Source organism: Strigops habroptila, chromosome 4, assembly GCF_004027225.2.
Source record: "Strigops habroptila isolate Jane chromosome 4, bStrHab1.2.pri, whole genome shotgun sequence".
Lineage (NCBI taxonomy): Eukaryota > Metazoa > Chordata > Aves > Psittaciformes > Psittacidae > Strigops > Strigops habroptila.
Window position 1 is genome coordinate 16724198 of NC_046358.1, and position 15816 is coordinate 16740013.

The window sequence follows — 15816 nt, forward strand, 5'->3', positions numbered from 1 at the left end:
TTGCCTGCTCATGGAGAGGGTTGCTGAAAGCAGTTCCCTGTTTTTCCAGCTCAGTTTCCTCTCAGTTCCTGACCTTCTTTCTGCTTCAGTTATTTCCCCTGCCTGTGACCCCTCTGGAGTCAACAGGGTTTTGTTAAAGCCAGGGAGGGCACTACATGGTGATGGTTTACGTAAGATCAGCATGAAGGGCTGCTCTATCTTGGATAGATGCTGTCCCTGGCCAGGCACAGCCCATTAATCCTTGCTCCTGTTGCAGGCGCACCTACCAGTCTGGCAGCTCCTTAATGATCAGCTTTGTCAAGCCGGAGGATGCCGGGACTTACACATGCCTAATTTCTGATGGGAGGACAGAGACCCGGCAGATACAGTTACAGATCATAGGTGACTTATCTTCCACTTACGACCAAAGAGGCAGCGCAGGGCTCCTCGTTAATGGTTACTGACAACAGGAGCAATAAAGCCAGCTGCAGGAGCAGACTTCCTCCACTGCCACACTGTGCTAGCAGTGTTGTTCCCTCCATGGCAGTGGTGTCCCACGAGCTGTCAAAGCAGTTGGTCTCCTCTGCTGTAGGGGTGCCACGAGGGAGTGTGGAGGCAACAGGGCTTCTTTTGGTGTTGTCTCCTGGCAAAGCCTTAGCCCCAAAGCACTTCCCCCACAGCAGTGCCACCCCATAACTGCAGCTGTGGCTTGCCTGTAACCTGCCCATTTCCAGCACAGTGAACATATCTTCCTCCCTGAGAGCCATCAGCTGCCTCCTGATCCCAGAAAGGAGACTCCAGAAGAAGGGCTTTTTGCATTTTCCTGGGCCCTCCATCTCATACTGTAATGTGACCACTTTGACATAGCTGCCTGTGCTGGTGCATTTATGTTTTGTGTTTGGCCCAGGCAGGTCCTGCTGGGTAATACACAATTCTCTGTTCTGAAAAATGTGCCTTGTTTAAGAAAGAAAACCAAAACCAATATGAATAACCAGTTTCAAAAGATGGGCCAGCAAAGCACCCTGTAGCCTTCAATCTCTAAAGTATGCTTTGTCACAGCAGCGGCACATGGGGCAGAAGGCATTGTGGCCTAAGGGATGTTGCAACATGTTCACTGACAGAGGAGAGAAAGGAGTCTAAAACTGCTTGCCTGCAGGTCTGTGACTCTCATTAGCAGACAGTGCAGGTTTACTGCACTAGTCAGCCAGAAAACAGATGGCTGAAGGGCTCTTTGGCTTCAGTTCAGCAAGCTCTCCCAAGCTCATAGAAACCCTACGCAAGAGGTCACAGTAAGAAGTGTCCTTTTACTCACAGATGGCATTTTATTTTGAATAGAGTACCAGAGCGCTGCTATGGCGGAGGGTGAGAGAGGTCAGGTCCTTCACAAGGAAAATCATCAACATCCAGAGCTACCCAGAGGCAGGAAGGTTGTACAGGCAGCCGGTTCCTCTGTGCATCAGCAATTCACATACAGGTAAGTTCATGTATAGCAACAGTTTGTCCACCATGCCCAGCTGAGGAACCATATGGCGTCTCTTCATGTAGAAAAGCTGAAGATTGGAAAGGTCCTGGGTCAGCTGTTCTGGGGTATGGCTGGGAAGCAAGCGGTACTGAACTGCTGACGACAGTAAGGGGAGAAGATCCCAGTGGCAAGCTACCTTCTGTCCGCCCCAAGGGTCTCTTGAAAGAAGCATGTTCTGAGCAAAGATGCACAGGGAGGCTGACAGTAAAGGAGCTGGTTCAAGCAAAAGTAGAAATATCAGGGCCAGCATCCTTAGCTGTTCAAGTTATTGTAAGCAGAAAGAGAAACCTGTTCTGGAAAAAAAAAGCAAGCAAATAGGAACTGCTTAACTAGCACAGGATAGACAGAAATATGTATTAAAAAAGCTCCAGTTACTCAAGTCCCCACCTGTTTATTTTAAATATTTTGTGAACAAACCAGTTTGACTCAAAACTGTCATCTCCTCAAATACTGGGTGGTGTATTTTATAGATTCTTGCATGGTTTTTTGGTGTTTCTAGGCCCCACAGAAATAAAAGGGCACAAATTATTTTTGCCTTAAATGCAACGTGTTGGGGCTCTGGGTTAAATGGAACCATGAGCTGATCCCTCCCTTCTTTTGAGTTTACAACTTAAAACTCAGCCAATTTGCTGAAATCCCCAGCAGTCTCCTTAGTTGCTTCTGCCTAAAAGCAGAAAGAAGCGATTCATTCAATTAAGGCTCTTCGGTTTTGTTTTTTGAGATCAAGAATTCAGGTCAGAGAATGGGGGTGGGGGAGATGATGTTTTATTTGACTCTGGGAACATGGTTTATTTCCCTTCTAAAATGATGTTTACCTGTAGTTATAAGAGAACAAAGAGCATGAGGACATGGGTGGTGCCAGAACCTGACCTCAACCTTTCTACTGCATGACGTGGATGGCCAGCTCCTGGGCCTTGTGTGCAGTCAGATGATTGCAATGGCTCTTGACACTCCCCCAAAAATATCTGCTCGGTTTTGTGTGCCATTTAAGCACCTTGGGGGAAGCTTGCTTGGTTCAGGACTTTGTACCATTTGCCATGTGCTCATGTTGCTAACACTTCCTAGGCTATTATCCAGCGGGATGCTATAAGAAACAGGGCTGTGTCTCTAAGGGTTAAGCTGGCTGGCAGGAGTGCAGCACCAAGCTGTGCTGAACTGGAGCAGGGTTAGATGAAGACTGCTCTTTTCTGCATGTTGTGAGTGGATGCTAGTAATGGCAAGTACCAGAGCTCTGACGGGAGTGCAGAGACTGCCCTTTCCCATTGGAGGCAAAAAATAAGGCTTGTGATTGAAAAAGCCTTGTGCTGAAGGTCAAATGCCAAACAAGGAAGATTGTGCATCTTTTGTTGTGCTGGTGGACATTTCAGATTGAGGATGGATAAGAGCGAACCCTCAGTAGTGGAAGCCAACATCGGGGAGAGAGTCAGACTGCCCTGCACAGTGGAAGCATCGCCGGCTCTCACCGTTGAGTGGCAGAAGGACGGGCAGCCCCTCTCCTCTCCCAGGTGAGCTCCCTGGCAGCTCCACCATTCCCACAGCGAGGTTCAATGCAGGAGCCTCCTCCTGCATTGCCTGCCCTGACTCCTCCCTGGTAGAATGGAGCTGCTGGCTGTGCAGCTAGGGCCCATCCAGCTTTCTGCTCGCCAGCTTCCCCTGTTAGAGCCAGACTGTACTGCTTGACTGCCCTAGTCTCATTCACAGATCATAGTCTGTACTGAACCCTTGGGGGAACAGCTGTGATACAGCATCTGCAAGTGAGCCAAAGCTGAAATATATTCCTCTACAAGATTAGCAGAAATAGAACACACATCAGGAAAATCTGCCAAAAACCAGCTGGCCTGTGAGCCAGGGCAGAGGTCCACAGCAGAAAGAGAGATCAGGGTGCTTGCAGTGAGCTTCCACAGCTACTGGTGCTGCTGTCCTGCAGCTCCCCTCACCCTCTGCTCCCAGAAACCTGCTCCAGCAGCAAACTTTTCTAATCCCAACACTAGTGCTGGGATTTGAGAACTGAGCTGCTCCTAGACCTTTGCTCAGTGTTACTACAAAGTTGTGTGTGCTGCTTAGCTTCAGCTCTGGTGTCTGGAGTCCCATCCTGACCCAAGCACAGGCTGAGGAGCTTTCTGGTTTTGATCCCCAGACACAGGCAGCAGTCAGACGGGGCCCTGGTCATCAGCCGGGTCAGCTCTGAAGACATCGGCTTCTTTACCTGCATTGCCTCAAATGGACGTGACCAGGACCAGCACCAGGTCCTGTTCCGACCTCTCGGTATGGGATGAGTGGAGGCATGCATGGCATGCCTGCACACACACATGTGGCTGCACACAAGTGGGAAACAGGGAGGGCTCGGGAAGATGGTATTCTTTTCTGGCCATGCCTCTTGGCTTCTTACCTAATGGGTAACAGGCAGCTTGAAGGCAAGGGAACAGTGAGATGTGTTATCCAATGTTAATCTGTGTGTGTCTAGTAGACCATGGTGCTCCAGGCAGCTGGGAAGAGGATCTAATAGTACAGTAAGAATGACTCTCAGGGTCTTGTTTCTGGGACACTGGTCCCAAAATTGCTTTGTCCTGCATACAGGAACAAGAGGAACTATGGAGATTGTTCTTCTGTGCATGTGATGTGCTTGTAACCAACTGGAGGAAAAAGCTCTTTGAGGCCGCTGCTACTTGTGCTTGCTTGGGCCAAAGCCCTTAGGAAATCCACATTCCCTATAGCAACAGAATCATAGCTCCGAATATGCTGTTTCAAGGCCTAGGGGTTTGTAGCTTATAGTGTATGTTGGACTTTTCCCATGAGGGAATGCTCCTACTACCTGGCATTGTCTTCCTGTTAGCGATGATTTTCCTTCTGGTCTAGGAGAGCTGAGGATCACTGGTCTTCTGCCAAGCATCACGGTACCTGAGGGAGGGACTGCTCAGCTCCGCTGCACAGTGACTGGCAACAACGTGAATATAAGGTGGTCCAGGTGAGCAAAAATGAGACAGAACTTCCCCTTCCTTCGCTTCTAAAACCGTATCACCCTCCAAAGAATAATACAAGATGCCTGGGAGAAACCCATGGTTCTCAGCCCTAACTAGCATCACCTACCCTTTCCTAAACAACTTGGCTGTTACCCCAAAATCCTGGGAAAGATCCCTGTGGGGTCACCAGGCTCATGTTCCAGCCAAACGAGGAGAAAAGCAGATGTTAAGCTAAGCTTTCATGGAGTTCAGAAGGGTGCTGTGCTGGAAAGCTAGAGATATTACAGTACCAAAAACTAAAATAAGTAATCGGAGGAAGACCTTTAGTCTTTATAAAACTCTCTGCCTAACCCAAACAAACATTTTAGCCCCCACAATAACAGTGACTCTTCTCCCAGTTTTCTGCTGCAATAATTCTCTCCCTCTACTGTCAAGTGGGAGCAAAGGAGTTTTTAAAGTGTTCCAGCAAACGTAAAGGAAAAGCTGTGTCTTCTTCTCTTGGTGGTTTACAGGGAAATTGAATTTGTGCAAGTGTATGGTCAGGGTTTTTTCCCCTATTTGAAAATAACCAGCTTTGTTTTGGACCTGTCTTTCAAAGGATCCAAAGAGAGGGACTGGTAATTGTTTAAATCCCTCTACTCCAAGGGTAGGACTGAAGTGGGACATTTCACAAAGAGAGCTTTTCTTTCATATATAAGTTTGGTATTTGAGTTAGCAAAATGATGCAAGTTTCAGAGTCTGAATGAAACCCTTTTCAGTGAAACAAATTTCATTTCCTTGGTAACTAAGAGGAGTCCATAATTCAGCCAGTTTTCCTGCTGGGCACAGAGTATTCCAGGAGGAACGGAACAGGCACAATCATGCTGGTATTTTTAATGTATTTTTTTAAAAGCAAGCTTTTAAGGGAGAGGAAAGAGGGCACATCGCTCACTACCCCATATGTTCCTCAAGCAATATGCGCTGCTATCAATGCCAGCCAAATAAACACTGCCAGACCACAACCTGGAGAGAGGAAAGGCACCCTGGATTTGCTCTTGGTTCCTCAAGCCTCAAAAATGTGTAATAGCGGAAAGGGCAATGTCTTTATCCAGAGCACACAGCCAGCTGCCTCCCACACAGCCAGTGGCTAATGGATGCAGACTCACTTGGGCTCATGTAACTACTCAATTGTAGAGCCAGGTCATGGCAAAAGGATTTTTCTCCCTTCCTGCTGCATTTGTAAAAATTCACTCATTTCACAGAGCGTCAGCTCCCAAACTGCAGAGCGCTCCTCTGGCCTCATGGATGGGAATAGTGACACAAAATGGCTTTTACCACAGGAACGGGGTCCCCATGCGGGCAGATGGGCACCACATCCACCTGTCCCAGGATGGAAGCCTAATCATCAGCAATGTTCAAGAGGCTGATGAGGGATCCTACACATGCAGCGCCTACAGCAGCAGCAACTCCGTCAGTGCCAGCACAGAGGTGAAGGTGCTGAGGAGCCGGCCTAACAGTGAGTACAACCTGGTCTCCCTGCTTCTCCCAGCATAGTGACTGCCTCTTGATGCTACTATAAGTCTGCACATTGGTGTGCCCATCCGCCACTGGCCTCGGGGTTTGGGGAGCAGCAGGAGCTGCTGGGCTGTGCTTCTCAAGGAGCCCTGCTTTCCCTGGGCAGAAAAGCAGGACAGCAGAAATGGTCCCCCCACACACACACGCACCAGGGTGCTGGGAGCTTAATTAACTTCCTGAAGCCTAAATGTTATAGTTGGTTGACCAAGTAGTTGGCTGCAAGATTAGTATTTGGACTCTGGACACCATCCAGCTGGCTTTACACAGGCTGTAGAGTGGTGTCTCCTGAAGAGATCTGCCCCAGAAACTGCATTCTCCTCCTGTATCTCACCAGAGGTGTCCATTTCTCTCAACATCCTTGATGTTGGTCTAAATTTAAAACAACACCCTTAGAACTGTCAGGGTGGAGAAAGCAGGAACATGCTGTGGAAAACGAAACCTGAGGATAAGCTCTGGCAGTGTATGTACAGCTTCTTCACCTTTCGCTTGGCTGCAGCTACTGTGAATCGCATTGTGGACCTGAGCAGTGAGTGCGTGGACCAGCCCCACCTCGCCAACTGTGATCTGATCCTGCAGGCACAGCTCTGCAGCAACGAGTACTACTCCAGCTTCTGCTGCGCTAGCTGCTCTCGCTCCCAACCGCCGGCCAGCCCTCCTCGTCACCGTGGGTGACGGACACCCTGCGGCCACAGCAAGAACAGGTGACCGATTGCAAGGCTGCATGTCTGAACTCTGTCCTCTTCCTGCATCAAACTGTTCTGGGAGCTCTGCTGGGCTGGAAAAGCTCAAGAGTGTGAATTGAACAGAGGGTAGCGAGTGTAACTGTTCAAAGGTGGGAGAGCCACCACACTCAAGTTTATTGTAAACTTCTCTTTTCCCTGCTGTATGGCTTGCTGTAGCTATCCATTTCTTCACTTAAGGGTAGTTGCTGTCGTTCACAGAAAAAGATGATATTGGGAACATAAGGATGCTGTGACTTTAGAAAAGGCAGATAACCAACATGAAAGAGGGAGAGACCAATTCTTCATGCAAGCAAGAGAGAGAAGTGCTCCTAAAGAAAATAAGCTTTGAAGTGTTTGAAGATGGGTCTGAACTGTCTTAACCAAATCACTAACGAGCGATGAGCATTTGTAATGCTGGGGAGCACTTTCCATCCAAATGCAAAGGACTCTGCCCATGAGAAACAGCTTGATGCGTATCAAATTAGTGTTCAGGTCCTTTGAGATTACTAGCTCTAGGGATGCCATGTTACTGGAGCTATTTTATTCCAGTAGACCTTAGACAAATTTCTAGTTGAGTCAGTTTGGCTTCTACTTGACTGTAATCAGCTTTGGAGTGTAATGCACAAGCAGTGCTTCACAAAAAGCTTAAGACAAAATAGAAGAATACTTTTAGGCCGTTCCCAAATGTTAGGGGTAATTTGGATGAATATACCAACACCGTTATCTGTTCTGAAATGCTGCAGTTTAAATATCACTCGCCCTAGGAAAGCCCAGCAGATAATTTTAGGGTTGTTTTTTTCTCAGAGCCAGAACTGTGCTGGTGAATTTACTGCAAAGCTGGGCTCAGCAGTAACGTTGCACTGAGTTTCAGCTTGGGGAGCTGAATAATATACACATAGAAATACGTGTAGGGGTTGACTTGCCAGAATAAAACTGCCAGTGATCTGCTCTAGTCTCGGGTAAGGCCAGGCAAGCCTGGCTCTGCATGGGGTCTTGGCTGATTCCTGCTGCTATGGGCTAACAAGTGAGGACTTCCAGATGCAGAGCAGCTGTAGTTGAAAAGCATTCTTTGTTTCAAGACAAAGGCTGAGTGGCAGTGAGCATGCATATGAGGCGCTGAAAGAGAGTCTCAGGCATTAAGGAGTGTGACTGGGGAGGTGAGAATATATCATGATTTGTTAGACCAGGAAAGGCTGTTGGGTGTGTTCAGTATCTCAAAATGGAATTATTTTTGAGCAAAAGCATTTTTTACAGCTTGAAAATTGCCTCCCCAGGCTTGACCACCTAAAGCTGGTGTGGACTCTAAATCCAGTAAATCAGTTCAGATGCACCTAAAAATAAGAATGACTAACCTCATGATTGCACCCTCTTCATTCAGCACAGGTGTGGCTTCCGGGTTGTACACCTTGCTTTAAGACATGAACAAACTGCAAAGTCTAGAAGCAATCCAGTAAAGGAGGGAGAGGTGATGGTCATGCAGCTATTTGGGGGTGGGTCTTTCTGTGGCCTGAGAAGAGTCTGCTTGCTAGAAAAGACAAATACTGATCTTGTAGTTGAGAGTCTCTTAATTAGGGAATTCATGGTAGGTGGTAGAGTGTAAGGTTTGATGTTGACATTATCGGATATTTAAGAACAATGGGACAGTCCTGAGGATTTCCAGTTGTGTTTGTACGTAATCTTGCATTTACTATCTCAGACCTGCATCTTTTTGTGTGTGTGTGTGTGTGTGTGTGTGTGTGTGTGTGATATTTTTGTATATAGTGTGACTTCGCCTTTTGAGACCAGAGACTAATCACAGACTGTGTGAATTCCAGTCTTAGTGGAGCCCTCCCAGTTCACCTGTGGCAGGCATGGAGGGTGGTCAAGGTCTGGACCTGCTTAGGAGCACGGTTAGAAGTTAATTGTAGTTGTATCAGCTCCTTTTTGTCCCAGAACAAGCAGTCACATCTATAATATCCCTTTCTATGCCAGAGGCTCTATTTTTAGGTTATTTAAACATTCTGTATGGTCAGCTTTCGTTTAAGCAGTCTGGTTACTCAGGATGTGTCTAGAGAATGCTTTCTCAAGACTCACAAGGGCTTTAACAGTCCACTGTATTCTGATGTGCAGGACTTTGACATTGAAGGTGCTTTGGTTAATGAGTGCTTCCTCTGACCTCTTTTCAGCTGATAAGTGTGGTACTAAGGATGTAGTGGAAGACATGCAGCTCACTACTTCATGTACATGCCATCACTGTAATAGTTAACAAAAAGCTCTTTTTGCATTTCTTCTATTTGACTTTATGCTTTTCCCCTCTGTGTAACAGTCAGGCACTTAAATGCCTGTTTACTTTTTTTGAGAATCAAGATCTTCATTTTCTTCCCTAAGCAATGGGTTGTAGGAAGGTCCCATCCCCTCCACTGTTATCTCCAGGGCAGGGGAAGGGTGTAGCTATCCTGGGCTATTTTCAGCTGATCTCAGGGCACTACCGTGAAAGATAGGGAACAGAGTAAGCTATACATAGTTTCTTTCCTAGTATAAATGTCGACAAATATTTGCTGCCTTTTTTTTTTTTTTTAAAAAAGCATTGGTACCACTCAAACACCACAGGGAATGTTGGTCATTACCATTCATATCGTACAGAAAACAGGTAAGAATCTGTAAAGAAAAGAAGTCTCAGTTTTCTAGAACCACATTACAGTGAGACTCACTGCACTGGCCTGGAATTGGAAACTGCTGGCAAGCTCAAATGCTAGGGCCAAACAAAGGGAGCATTTCTTCTCCTTCAGGTTACCAAGTCTGACTTCGTGTCTAAACTGATATGGTGCATGTAAGAATTCAGTAAGCACCTGTCCCACTAGCAGGGTAGATACCAGCTCACTGAAGAACAGAAAAGGAGTGAAAATACATTGTCTTCTCATATGGCATGTAGGGTCTTCACTCATTTTAGTAACAGGAGAAAGAAAAACAAAAAGTGAGTTTTCATTTTCCCCCTTTTTGAATATGTCTTCATATTTGTCTCTGTAAAGGTGTTAAGATGCAATGATTAAGCTTCCAGGTTGGCAAGCAGAGCTCAACTACATTCACTTAGTAACACAGAAGATAGCCAGAAGGGCAAATGTGGAGAACTGAGTGGGGCTGGGAAATAAAGCTTTCACAGACACTGCTTCTACCACCACCATTTATTTCTGTTAAAGCAGATTATAAATCATCAGTACAAATATATATAACTTACATTTGCTTGTAAGGCCAAAGTTTAAAAGTAAAGTTAAAATGAGATGGTTTTCACAAGTCACTAGAGGCAGAACCTGGACCAGCTGCAGCCTTAACCACAATGTTTCACAAATCAGTGGGAAAAAAAATAAAACCAAAGTTAAAAATCCCTAAGATCTATTGACAGACAAACATGAAATGGTTCCCAGGTAGCCCCAGGATGTAGATATAGTTACAGTAAGTTGTCACAGTAGTGTTAGAACCAATAGATTAAGACAAAGAAACTGCAGCAATACATGAAAGGAAAAAACCCATACTATATATAATATGTAGCTCAATTCCGATAAAAACCAGTAAATTTTCCGCATGGTTTTTGGTTTTCAAACCATGACAATACTGTTCTTTAATTTTCTTTATTTAAAACTACGATATAATGACTTATTGGTTGTGATTGTTGTTGCAATATGCTACTTACAATGAACAGATACAAGAACAAGCTAAAGCCCCTTTTTCCACCCCCCAATATTACTTACAATAAGAATCAGAGATAAATCAATCTTATGTACAATTTCTTACATCCAACCCCCTTTTTTAACCTTTGGCAAGATTACTTACAACTCATACAGCTTTTAATATCCAACTATTTAAAATATTCTAAATGCATAAAAATAAAGATTTTGGCTTTACTTTATTCTTTACATATAATATTCACTTTGTTACTCAAAATGGAAGCTCAACTTTTTCCACAAACCTGGCTTTTGCTAAGCAGGTGACAATCTCCCACCCACCTCCCCCCACCCACCCTGTTGTTCCCTGAAGGGGAATGTCCAGGACTTGCAGGGCATCAGAAGGACCTCAGTACAAAAGGGGCCTTCGTTTCTGTGAGATGATGGATGTTTCTGCAGAGCAGGCATTGGGGCTGCGTGCCTGCCTTTGCTCTTGTTTGACTTCCTGCTTTCCAAGTGAGGAGGGAATGCAGACTGGGGTGGCTCCAGGATTCCTTTTAAAGAACTGCACATTAAATTCATTGTATGTTTATATCCTCCTCATAATTGCTCCCTCTTTCTAACCCATTTTTGTTTGAAGGGACCTTTGGGATTATCAAAGCAAACCGATCATAAACAGTCCCCTCTGCTCCCTTTATCCCTCTCTCCTAATGTACAATTTATCCATCCCTCTCCCAAGGACTGCTTAAAGTTCAATTTCAAATGTCTTCTGTAAATCACTTGAGAAGGGGTTAGTTGGAGAGGGATTAGTGCGCTGCTTTGACTTGCTCTCTAGTGCTGCCCACTGTGCTTCAAATGGGTCTGCTTGCGGAGCAGCTGCTGGAGGCTGCGAATGCTTGTCCTCTGCAGCCCATTTGCCACCATCGACTCCATTGAAAGCAGCAGAGCCATTGTGCTGCGCAGGTGGGTTGAAGAAAGGGCTGGCTGTAGCACTGGCTGTAGCACTGGCCGTAGCACTGCTGCTTTCATACTGAGGGAATGTCTGCTGTTTGACGAGACTAGGGGACTGATGTGGATGCGCTGCTGGAGTGTGGCTTGCAGTACCAAAGACATTGGCTACCATCTGGGAAGGTGTGATTCCAACCACAGGTACGCTTGGGGCTGCATAGGTCATCCCATTTGCTACAGCATAGGGTTGAGCTGGAATAAACGCTGGCTGCATGGGCGGTACCACTCCAACTGGCACAGGCTGAGGTGCAATGAAGGTGCTGACTGGGAAGGCTGGTGCTGGCTGGGAAGCTGCTGGAGGAGGCTGGAGTAATGGCTGTGGGGCAGGGGCAGGGGCTGGGGCTGGGCCTGGCTGCTGTTGGGCTCTGACAGTCTTTGAGACCTCTTCCAACCAGCGGTCTGCCTCTGAGGGAGTACGTCTGTGATTTCCTTGGAAGAGACTTGGTGAGGCTGCACCTGAGGAGGTGCTGCTCCATTCAGCGCCTGGGAAGGAAAGCATGGGGAAGTCACTAATATGTCCCCCCCTTCAGCCTTTTTTCAGCCAGAAAGGCTGGAGGATGTGTACAAAGACAGACAGGCTTCCTCCCTTCACACCTGAAAGACTGCTACCAACACTGGAAGCATCTTTATGCATCCACTGTACTGTTCTCTTATACGAAGATATTGGTCAAGAAGGGGTAGAGAAGAGCTGCTTCACTAAAATGAAGGCTTTTACTTTTTTCCCTTCATAGCAGACATCTGAGACTTTAGGGTATACAGGAGAGCTGCTGCCTGCACTCCTAACTTTGTGGCAGTGGTATGGTCCATAACCACTAACTTCTCTAACTGTGGAGTATCAGTTTCTGGATATACAGCTCAGGACTGGGTGACTGTTAGAACACAAAACTAAGACACTGTTCATAAGACTCATTTGCTCTGTTTCCTAAATTAAGGCTTTACCCTCTAAAGGACAGTAATGTGATGGTACAGGGAGTTAAAAACAACATTTATTTGTGTCCTATACACTTTGAAGTCTGAGTACTCACTGAGTACAATATACATGAACATTGAAGGCAATACATCTAACCAAATTACTATATATATAAAAACTGTACTTCCTATGACTCCTTTATATTCTTCCTCCATCTCCACTCGCTCTTCCCTTACTCTCTTCCTATATAACTCAGGCTGTTAACCTCTCAAACTCTTTTGCAATGTTCAACACTTAGCATTTTAGACTTTTCTTCTATAAAACCAGCTGATTTTAACTCATTTATCTTCAATGATTAAAAAAAAAAAAACAAACCAAAAAAAACCACCATCATTTCCATTCCTGCCAGTTTCAAAACTCTCCCACCAGGTGAATTCTGCCCTTCCTTCTCCCTGGAGTTTCAAATGCTCTTTCCCTCCCATAGGGCCTTGCTAGGTTTCCAATGTGATGAGAAAAGCAATGCTAGAGCCAGCTCTCTAACTCATGTGTTTTTTGGTGTTTGGGAGGAGTGGAAACACCTTATTGCTCAGTAGTCTGCAGTCAGCCTGATCTAGTTAAACACCATCTCAAGATCAGTTTGCTGTTGTTTTTACAGTGGGAACTGTTGGAGGCAGAGCTCAAGGACTCTCTTTTATGGGGGAAGACTTACTGAAAATGGGTTTGGTACTCTTACAACACCAAGCAGAACCTACCACTTCACTAGCAAAGTTTCTCTTTTCAAGCTAAGCTTACATCAGGAAGTGATGCTGGTGTGACTGTAGCCTTCTAGCATGCGTGTCCACACAGTGACAACTATTTAAAGTACTATCTTACATAGTATATAAACTACAGACAAGGACTGCAAGGACAGACTAAACTTAGCAGAAGAAATGAACCTCTAAAGCCTCTAACCAACCAACTTCACCTCTTGTTGCGTACATCAGTAGGAAGAATGCACAAAAATTATTTTGTATGTGCACAGACTCTTTCCCCTTCATCCCCAAACATACACTATTTCATTACTTCCTTTTTAATCACTGGATTTTCTAAAATGCTGCCAAAGAAAGAATCAGTCCAGCTTATAGACCCAGACCCAGCGAGTTCATCGCTTCCCTCCATCCACTCGTGCAAAAGGCTACTACTTCCGGCTTTTGTTACTGTTCCTTCCACTTGCCATTAAGTGCCATTGACAATTGCCTCAAGGGCTCAATTATGCTTTTGATCCAAGTTCTCATAGCAATGCACCGGATCTAGTTCCAATCTTACCAGCGACCATGGCTGCAGCTCCAGTATTAGCAGCAGGAGCATGAGCCCAAGGATTGGTTTCACGAACTGGCATAGCTGTGGACACTACAGCAGCTTGGGATGGTTTAGCAGCAAGCACACAGAAGGCAGAGGCAGTGCCATTAACTAAAATGGGAGCAGACAACATCAGTGCGATTAATTCATGCAACGCATGCACGTGACTGGAATATTAGTGGCCATGTCATACCTATCAACATACAACAACTTTAGACACTTCCACATGACAGCAGTTTGTGTAAATTAGCCAAATTGGACTGACAGTCAATAAAGCTAGTAAATTCCATTTCACCAAGCCAAGGCTTGCTAACAGAACTGTGGGATGGTGGATTTTTATATATTCGGTGAGACCTTGAGTTCTGGTGACCAAGTGAAGTTAAATTTGTTGTTTTTATAAAGAATAGATACAGCTCACCAGGAGTTACTGCATGATTAATTTCAGATTCAAAAGAAGAGCAGATTTAAGATGCAAAGTAACAATAACTGCATTTAACAAGGAGAGGTTCTTTTTTCACACAACTTGTATAAAAGCATATCAGTGAAATGAAGATCAGAGGCTGCTCTAAGTTGTATAGTTGGCATTTCTCCACAACTTGCCTAAGAGTTTGTGTGAAAAAGAGTAATCATGTGGTGGCACAAGGTCTCTTCCCTTGTGGGATTTGGTTCCTGTGACACACAGTTAGTAAGGTTTTTGCAGTTCAGGAGGCAGAATGTTAAAATAGCCATTATAACAAGGCCAGTCCCTTTTACAGGTAACTATCGTGTGGTAGGTGCATGAACTTTTTGTTAAAAACGAAAACACAGGCAAACTAAAGAGACAAGATGAATAAAGCATGAGGCACTCTCCCAAAATACTGATAACAGGACTTGCACAAAAAATTAAGATCACATGTTACTGGAAAGCAATGTTATGTGCACTCAAGCCTCATCAAGCATGATCACAGCACACAAATCACAAACCTTGAAAGGCAGGAGACTGTGGTGCAACTACTGTCACTGGTTTTGTCATGGGGGCTGAAGAGAAAGGATCTTCTGATGGCGCGCTGAAAGCACTGGTGATCTGAGAGCACAGGGCACTGATGCTGTCCGTTTCCCCTTCTACCTCAGGGACTGTAATGTATATAAAATTCATTCAATTGGAAGTTTAAAGGATACAGAAACAATTTACAACTACCAATGTGAAATTGAAATGTAATTAGTTCCCTCTGTCCTGGATGTTCCTGCTACTGATTTGTATAACAGCTTTTTTTAAAATTAGTATTGAAGACCTGACCTGAAATAGAACACATCAGTGTATTTTGTAACTAAGTCAAGAGGGCAAGGAGATCAGTGTTCCAGATTTAAAGTCAGTTATTACTGCTTCTCTGTGCTAATGCAAGAGGATGTTCATTTCAGAAAATAAAAGGGTTTTCTATAGCTTCAGTACAGATCTAAATCTTTCAGTATTAAAGTGCTAAACGTATCAAGGATTTGGCACTAAGATTTGGCACTCTTTGAAATTAAAATACTTATGATAGATTTAAGTGTTCCAACAACATACTTCCACAGTAACTAGATGAAGTTTAAATGTGCTGACAGCAATGCACAGCACCAGGTTAAGTCTAGAGTAAGAATGTTGATCGCTTCAGTTCAGCGGTAGCTGAAAACCCTAGCTCTTGTGGTAGAATTATGAAAAGCAAAAGCTGAACACTCAAATAAAATGGACTCTCAGTTTTAAACCAAGTATCAGCATAATGTGGATAAAGTAACATCTGGAGTAAAACTGCCGACTTGCCAGATGTTCTCATTATTACTAATTGCACTGCTTTTCAGAAGTACTGATCATCAGTCCTTCATTGCACAGAACTGACATGAGCAGGCAAATTAAGCACAAGTAGTACAAAACCTGTGAGATATCTGGACACAACATGCACCATATCTAAAATTCAGGGTAAGGCATGCTCAAAATTTGATTCTTTGACGGATATTCCAATACGGTGCATGTGGTGTGACAGTAAGCAGCACTGATAGCGGCATACATGGGAACATGCATCAGGAATGTTCTGGATCATGAAAAACTCAGATTGCAGCATGCTCAGCAAGTATCACTAGTGAGCAGTGCACTATTAGTTTAAAACTGATAAACTCTGAGCTGGTTTTAAAGCACAACTCACCAAATAAGGTTTATAAGAGAAGTCAGACT

At 44.9% G+C, this 15816-nt stretch overlaps 2 protein-coding genes across 10 annotated transcripts in view; one reads left to right on the top strand and one right to left on the bottom strand.

Annotated features, from left to right (window-relative positions):
- The window catches only part of PAPLN (papilin, proteoglycan like sulfated glycoprotein), a 50430-nt gene extending 40352 nt beyond the window's left edge, over positions 1-10078 (top strand). Inside the window, exons 22-28 of the mRNA XM_030483410.1 lie at positions 257-381; positions 1315-1453; positions 2869-3006; positions 3639-3766; positions 4358-4466; positions 5781-5956; positions 6512-10078. Coding sequence (XP_030339270.1) covers positions 257-381; positions 1315-1453; positions 2869-3006; positions 3639-3766; positions 4358-4466; positions 5781-5956; positions 6512-6687 — 991 coding nt within the window. The 3' untranslated portion in view covers positions 6688-10078. The remainder of the gene's footprint in view (positions 1-256; positions 382-1314; positions 1454-2868; positions 3007-3638; positions 3767-4357; positions 4467-5780; positions 5957-6511) is intronic.
- NUMB (NUMB endocytic adaptor protein) overlaps positions 9884-15816 on the bottom strand; it is a 101883-nt gene continuing 95950 nt past the window's right edge. For 5 of the 9 annotated variants that reach the window (XM_030483403.1, XM_030483402.1, XM_030483401.1 and 2 more), the window contains 3 exons: positions 14595-14744; positions 13599-13742; positions 9884-11866 (listed from right to left, as the gene is read on the bottom strand). In XM_030483403.1, coding sequence (XP_030339263.1) covers positions 11121-11866; positions 13599-13742; positions 14595-14744 — 1040 coding nt within the window. In that variant the 3' untranslated portion in view covers positions 9884-11120. The remainder of the gene's footprint in view (positions 11867-13598; positions 13743-14594; positions 14745-15816) is intronic. The other 4 variants (XM_030483406.1, XM_030483404.1, XM_030483408.1 and 1 more) reach the window with 2 other exon arrangements.